General features: G+C 28.1%; 1 protein-coding gene across 1 annotated transcript; it reads right to left on the bottom strand.

Annotated features, from left to right (window-relative positions):
• Window positions 1–3,133: 3,133 nt before the first annotated feature.
• Window positions 3,134–3,677, bottom strand: LOC129881727 (ethylene-responsive transcription factor 3-like). Its single transcript, XM_055955840.1, has one exon. It carries the CDS (start codon window positions 3,583–3,585, stop codon window positions 3,157–3,159), a length of 429 nt encoding a protein of 142 aa, XP_055811815.1. The 5' UTR covers window positions 3,586–3,677; the 3' UTR covers window positions 3,134–3,156.
• Window positions 3,678–8,437: the final 4,760 nt, after the last annotated feature.

Genomic DNA, 8,437 nt, shown 5'->3' with positions numbered 1-8,437 from the left:
CATGTTCCCATATTGAAGGTATGCATTACTATCTATTTTATATCTTCTAAGGTTTATCTATTCATTTGTAACTTTTTATTTATTTATTTTCGTAAGTTGAGATTCAAATTGTGATTATAAAAGATAAATAATAATATGTTAAAATTATTTAGATAAACAAGGCCAAATTGGGCGGGTCATGACCCCACTCAATCTTTAGCCCATTTGAGCCCAATTCATTCGAGCCCAAATGAAATTGGATTGGGTCACCCATGTGGGTCAACCTGGATCCATATTAATAAATAACTAATATATAATTATTACATATTTATTTATTAATTAAAAGAAAAAGATACAACTATTTAAAAAGCAGTGTCCCTTTAGGTTATAAAAGGTTTCTCTGAAAAGAGAAACAATGTAACTTTTGTAGAAAAAAAACAAAATGTTTCTTCCTTCTTCCTTCTCCAATTCTAATAAAGTTCGTACGAAAATTTTTGTGAAGATTTGTTCTCCAAAAAGCGTTGGAACTATTTTGTGACAAGGTACGATTCATAAATTGTGATTCTTTGGTGTAGTTCGTGTCTATATACATGTGATTACACTATTAAACTAGTGAAATAGATTCAATGATTTTGCAAACTGTGTGTTTGATTAGATTCTTCATTGATAGCAGGAGCCTGGATTATTTGTTCCCTAGTTATATATTTTATTATTGAAAGTATAGTCACAATACCTCCTCTTTGGAGTTATTTCCTACACACACCCATTTAGATCTTCGTGGGATTCGTCGGTAATCTCTACGAAAAAATCTCTTTCTGTTGCTAAATGTTCAGTGGCTCCCGAGTTTACAATCCACATAGAAAGTGACTCAGTTAAAAGAGCAGAATAATAAACATTTACATCACTATGTAAATTGTTCATAAGGTCATGTACCTTTTTAGGCTTAGGACAATCACGAGCAAAGTGTCCCTTGTTATTATAGTTATAACACTTAACTTTAGTCGTGTTCCTATAAATCTTTGGAGAAAAAACATTTTTCCTCTCCTTGTTGATTAGCCTTAGGATTATTTGAAACTTTTACATGTTAGAGGGTATTATCATTTTCAGAAAGTGTCATAGCCACAGAGCCCAAAGTAAATTTAGACGGGTCATAACTTAATCTAATTTTTATTTTAGACCCATTTGAATATCTTCAATTTCAACTTAACGTGTCCATTTGACAGCTCTATGTTTGATCATTATAGAGCCCGTTTGGATTGGCTTAAAAAAAGTAACTTTTATGTATGAAGTGTTTTTAGAACTTTGAAGTGCTGAAAGTTATTTTTATAAATAAGCAGTTGAATGTTTAGATAAAAGTGCTTAAATGAGGAAAATGATGTGAATTTTAGGGTTAAAAGAATAAAAAGGGTAGCTTGGGAATTTAGTTAAAATATAAGGGATATAAAAGTAATTTCTATGGTCAAAGAAAATGACTTTAAGCACTTAGAAAAAAAAGTTATGGATTCCTAACTTTTCATTTTTGACCGACTTTAAGAATTTTATGGCTTAAAGTTAACATTATGCAAACACGTCCAAAAACTAAAGAGGGGCTTTAAGTTGGTTTTGTTCAAACGGGCTCATAGTCTACCTGCAAAATCTAATTGTCATTCTTAGTCACAAATTTTGGATCGCATATTTTGACGCCCACGTAGTAGAATTTCACTTGATATATTGCTATTGTATATTTTGACGTCCATCATAGGCCAAGACAGTTGTAGTATTAATTTGATTTGTCATTGACTCTTTGCTAATTTACTTCACTTTTGTTTTACAGAAAAATCTGCATCATATCTAGTGATCAACGTAACAACCATTTTTTTTTTTTGAAAAATCAATGTGTGCTACGTTGGCTCATACAATACAGATAACCATGACATTGGAAATTATGCCCAATTCTTAACGAAGAATGAGATATCTGCGTTTTTTTTTAAGTAAATTGAGCTTAGCAGTGGTAGTAGCAGTTGCAAGAAGAGAATGAAGTGAAAGTTCGATCCCCTTATTCCGTAAATCTTTTCTCTTTATTCTAACATTTTAGAATCAAACATCTCATTTCAAATGAAATTTCAGGACTACACATGTGAGCAAGTAGAATTGTCTGAGATGGCAGTGGAGCGGGGGCGGGATAAGTCTAAGTTGTGGGGGGCAGGACAAGTTGAAACATTTTTTTAAAATAAATAAATAAATAAAGTTGCATCTAAAAATGCGATCTAGTGATTAATAAAATAATTGAGAATTTTAAGATCTCAAGTTAAAAATTCAGCAAAAACAAAAAATATTAGATAATTCATTTTATTTGTTCTAGTTTTAATGGATAAAATTATTGATTTATTAATTGTAAAAGATAACAAATATCTCATAAAATTAATCAAAGATGGTTCAGACACCGCAGTCATCCGAATAAAGGGAGAAAAAAAGCGTTGCGGGTTGAGCTTTTTTTTCTTTGTACTCGGCTCTGTCAACTCTGTCAAATTCAAGAGCTGGAGCCTCTTTCTCTAGGGTTGAGCTTTTTTTTCTTTGTACTTCTGTCAACTCTGTCAGATTAGCCTCTTTCTCTAATGTTTTCAAACAAGTATCTTTCTATGGTTTTTAATACTCAAAATTTGTTTGTAGGCAGAACAAAATTGTTTTTTAGTTCTGAAAATTTATTTATAATAATTTATCAACTAAATTAGATTTATTTATGATATATTGCCATGTAGAAGTCTAGACACTGTTAACTTTATGTGATTTAGCAAAATGACAATTGAGGATATTAATTAAATTAGATCTTTATTTTATTCTTAGAAAAGAAATAATGAAATGTTAAATTTGTGTGTTTTAGCAAAACAACAAAATGAAAAAAAAAATAGATCTTAATCAGGCAGGGCGGGGCGGATCTAAAATAGGAAAAATGTTATAGGAGCGGGGCGAGTTCAACTTTTATGGTTAAGCTTCAACCCACCCCGCCCCGCTCATTGTCATCCCCCTATTCATGGAGCTAGGCAAAGTATAGTGTTACGGATTTGCCAACAATAAAACAAACCTAAAATTTCATGTAACGCGGTACAAAATTCCATAATATGTACTATTTTTTTCTTCTTTCTGATAAGAACTTAGTATAAACACGTATTCTCGATTTTTCTTTCAATAGATCCAACCTTAGAATTGTGGTGCAGGGAGATTTAAATCGAACAAAAAAGGTTTCTTCTCAGTTTTCATCTTCTTCCTCTCCTGCTCATTCATTTCAACACCAACAGGCCGATTTTCATGGGCCTGAAAGCACCAATGCGGGAGCTTGATTGAAGAAATTAATGGTGGGCCGGAAACAAGCCCATTAGGCCCAAAATTAGTTTTGGCTTTGGGTCCACGGAGACTCCGTGCGGCCTCGTCGTAGGCTAACGCAGCCTCTTCAGCAGTGTCGAATGTGCCGAGCCAACGCCGTGATTTCTTCCACGGATCGCGAATCTCCGCCGCGTAACGCCCCCATGGCCGCTTCCGGACGCCGCGAAAGTGAAGTTCCTTCAATTTTCCAACACCTTGCGTCTCTTTCAGAGAAGTGCCGTCGTAGATGGAATTTTGTAAGACCATCAGGACGATTAGAGTTATGTAAAAGATTAAAGGAGCAAATGAATCAGAGAGTGATAAAAAGGGGATTTGGCAGCTTAGTGGTATTAAGGGATATTTATAGCTGCCTTGTTGACTGAATTAGTTATGCTTGTATTAATTGTAAATAAATTATTCTTTTTTATATATTATTTAATTTGGTGTATTAAAATTTGTATGCATTACGTAAAAATATTTATTTATAAAAATATTCTCAATAATTATGGTAGAAAAGATATAAAAAGAGAATTTTGTAGGGATAATTGGGTCTTTAAGCATATTAATGCGTGCATTAAATCTCCTTGCATCATTAATAGGAAAACTTACATAAATATACTATATTATATTAAGAAAATATTTACCTTTAATGGCAATAATATTTTTTTACTGGACATTTATAATGCATTTATAATATAATTTTAATACATATTAGCGAGAATAATTTATAAAACTCATATAATATAAGTTTTATTCATGGATAATATATTTATCACACACTTTAATACACATATAACACATTGTGTCAATTTCTTACCAAATAAGTATAATATATTTTAAAACATTTATAATATATTTATATTGCATGAATAATTCACTTTTAATACATGACAGATATATCATAATATTGTTGTGTATTGCTATAGATGATAATAAATAAAAAATATCGCTAAAACAATAATTATTTATTAAAAGCGTTCTCCCTGATAATTTTTCCTTACCTAGAAATATATAGTATAAGAGCCCATTTGGATTAGCTTATAAGTGATTGGAAACAAGTTATAAGTCGTTTTCAGCTTTTTTGAGTGTTTGACTAACCAACTTAAAATTATTTTGTGCTTAAAATAAGCCCCCCAAAATAATTGGGTCTGTTTGGCTTACCTTATTTAAAGCAGCTAATAAACAAAAAAAATAAATTGGGTTAGCCCAATTTTTTTTAACTGATAAGTTATTTTCAACTTATAAACTGTTTTAGATAAGATAAGCCAAATATGCACTTAATACTATATATCTTAATACACAATAGAGTGTACATAACTAAAAAATTATATCAAATAAGATAATATTAATGCATAACTAATGCATGCATGCATTGTTTTTTAATACACTCTACCAAACAACCTCTTAATACACAAGATAGTATTTAACTAATGTAAACATTAGCTATATATAGTATAAAAAAATATACCAAACAAGATTTTATTAATATATACATTATTTTTTAAAACACCCAGACCCACGTTGTAAAATTTCACTGGATTATTATTGTTATTATTTTTTTAAAACACACTCTATCAAACGAGCCCTTAAAAAATAGTATTGTCAAATAAACTTTTACTTGTGTAATTAATATGGAGTAGTAATTTGGCCAAATACATAGACAATCCCCACACTTGTACTCAATTTTCACTTTTTAAAAAGAAAATTGATGCACTTATAGGCTTTTTATACACAAAATATGTGCACAAACTATTAAAAGATATATTTTTTAAAAAAATCAATGTTCATCCTTCAAATTTATTTTCTTTTACAAAAAAAATCGGACATCTGTTAATTTTTAAAGTGAATATTGTAAATAAAGAGTATAAATAAAAATAATAAAATTATAAACTTGAAATTTTTTATTTAAATGATACACTAATAATAGAGTTAAATGGTTAGAATGGAATAAATTTAAGATGGTGTCAAAATAAAAATTTAAAGACAAGTTAAAAGAAATTATTTGTATGTGGTCTAAGTAATTTTCTAGTGTGTGCCACATTCTAAAAATCACTTAATCGGCGAATCTCAAAATAAGTATCTCGCAAATGACATATATCCGAAAAAAATATTATCTTTAAAATTTAAGAAGAAATTTAATATATATTTTTTAATTATATTTTATATAAAAGATTTTTTTTTCATTAGTGTGAAATGAGCGAAAATAACATTTATTTTTGACAGGAGAGAGTACTTTTAATTTAAATTTAGGAGAGAAGGCATATTTTACAGGGAAAATAATTTTTTTAAAAAAAATTCTAAAAAATAAATAATTGTTTAAATCCTGCACATAATTTTAATTTTGACCAGACAGTTTTGTTGTTTCGCTTTAAGGCTTATAGTCATAGATTGCAGTATTATTAATATTATTTTTTAAGAAGAAAACTCTTCACGAAAAGTGATCAGTGATAATTAAAGAATGTATTATAGTAGATAGAGTTATTAATATCTAATGCAAAAGATTTCAATTTGAGTTTTGTATATAATTTTTTTATTATCTTCCGAATAAAGCCCTATTCAATAATTAATCAATCTTTAATATAAATATTAAATATAAAATTAAAAATTAGAAAAAATTTGACCAGTGACTCGAGACAATTTCGTGATTAAATAGTTTTCCCATCACATAATTATTAAAAGAAGGGAAAATGCTCAAATATGTAATCGAACTTTGAGAAAAAAATTACCTATATCATCCGTTAAAATTTTGGCTTATTTATGTCATTTTCGTTTGAGAAAAGGCTCATCTATCATCAATGTTATTATTTGTTAACTGAAATGACATAAATAACTCAAACTTTTAACGAATGACATAAATGAGTCTTTCTCAAAGTTTGATGGCATATTTGAACTTTTTTTCATTTTAAATAATAATTTTGTTAATGACGTAGCCGAATCAGAATTGACCACATGTACAAAATAATTTTGTAAAACTGAAAAAAATTTAGTTTATAAATAATAGCATAGATGAACTTTTTTCTCAAATAACATAAATAAATCAAATTTTTAACGGATGATATAAATAATTTTTTTCTCAAAATTGGATAGTATATTTGAATATTTTTCCTTAAAAAAAATAACAAATTGGAGTTGAAGCAAACGGCGGCGGGACAGGTTGAAAATCAAATGCGTAGACAGAGCAAAGAGTTGAATGATAGCGCCCACAGAGAAAATGCAGTCAAAATTACAGCACAACAGAGAGAGCCATCACGTAGGCCTCTGGCGTTGCCGGTTTAACTTTCTAATTCTCCGTTTTTTTAATTATCGTGATAAAATTTAATCTGATTTAAAAAAATAATTGAAAATATTATTTAATTAATATATTTTTTATTAATAATTTAATTTTTATTTATATATATATCTTTTAATTCTATAATAATTAAAATTAAAACTAAAATTAAAAAAATAATTAGATCTCTTTTAATTATTTAAATTAATAATTATTTTAAAATAAATATTTTTAATACACATCATAACTAAAAAGCACCGGAGAGTACTCTCTCACTTCTTATATTAATGCTCATTTTACAACACATGCTTTCAACACCGTTTATTCCTTTGGGAAAAGACATAAATTTTCTTCTGAAATTATATCAAAAAGTCAGTTACATACTTAATTTATAATAACGATCTATTATACATCTAAATTACCTAAAAGTGAATTTATTATCCTTCTGACGTGGCAAAAAAAATAAGAAAAGGGCGCGTCAAACTACTAAAATTAAAGTAAAAAAATTAAACAAACAAAATCACCACAACCCTACTTCATTTCTTCTTCACACCCACCTACCCTCTTCTTCTTCGCACCCACCTTCATTTACTTTTTTTTTCAAAACCCATTAAAGTAAAAAAAAATTAAAAACAAAATCACTCCGGCCCACGTCTTTTCTTCTTCACATTCATCTACCCTCTTCTTCTTCGCACCCACCTCCATTTACTCCACATTTTGAATCTTGATTTATTTTTCTTTCATAATTCATTAAGAAGAAGAAAAAAATTTCTCAAAATTTTGGTGGAGAAGATAATTGGGGTTGGGAGGGAGGGGGAGGGGGTCGGATGAGTGGTTAATAATTAATTAGGAGTTAATTAGTATAAAATATAGTTAATAAAAGAAAAGTTAATCAATAAAGAAAAAAATATTAAAAAATCGAATGAGTGGTTAATAATGAATTAGGAGTTAATTAGTATAAAATATAGTTAATAAAAGAAAATTTAATTAATAAAGAAAAGAAAAGAAAAAACTATAGAAAATTGGATACGTGGTTAATAATTAGTTAGGAGTTAATTAGTATAAAATGTAGTTAATAAAAGAAAAGTTAATTAATAAAAAAAAATATATAAAAAAAATTATAATTTCTGACATGGCAGCGAGTGTAATACACCACATGCTATGAGAGTGGTGTTAGACGTTTTAGGGGGATAATAAATCCACTCTTAGGTAGTTTAGATGATATGATAATTTAAGTGTGTAACTGACTTTTCGATACAACTTCAGAAGAGAATTTATGTCTTTTCCCTTATTTCTTTCGAATGAGTAAATTTTTAGTCATGATTAGATTTTTTATGTAAATCAAATTTTGAGATCGACTCATATAGTGATAAAATTTCCTTTTCGAGACTCCATTTCATTAGAAATTGATGATCTTTTAACAATACCTTCTAAGGATAATTTTGTTTTTAAGGTTTATTTTTTATTTTTTTTTAAAATAAATTTTCTATTTCTTTTTAGTTATCATAATAATATTTTGTACACTCTTTAATTAGAAGTATAATTTGATTCTAATATTAAATTTTTGATTGCTATCTATTGATATGTCTTTTAATTTTAGACTAATTAATGCTAAAGAGTAAAGTCGAAAAAACATAATTAATTCTTTCTTGAAATAAGAAAAGTATTGAAAAAATATCTGAATTTGACGCGAATTATCAATTTCGTGCCTAAACTATTGACAATCTTAAAAATATCCCTTTAGTTGACTAACTAAACTTAAATGCACCCCTCCCATGCCATACACATAAATTCTTTATTCATAAGCGTACAAGTGAATTTTTTTACTGATGTGATATAACTTAGATATAT

This window comes from Solanum dulcamara, chromosome 3 (genome assembly GCF_947179165.1).
Source record: "Solanum dulcamara chromosome 3, daSolDulc1.2, whole genome shotgun sequence".
Classification (NCBI taxonomy): Eukaryota; Viridiplantae; Streptophyta; class Magnoliopsida; order Solanales; family Solanaceae; genus Solanum; species Solanum dulcamara.
This window is presented reverse-complemented; position numbering and strand designations above follow the sequence as displayed.

Excerpts from the sequence above, each read along its gene's own strand:
- LOC129881727 (XM_055955840.1), bottom strand. The coding sequence starts at position 3,585 with ATGGTCTTACAAAATTCCATCTACGACGGCACTTCTCTGAAAGAGACG.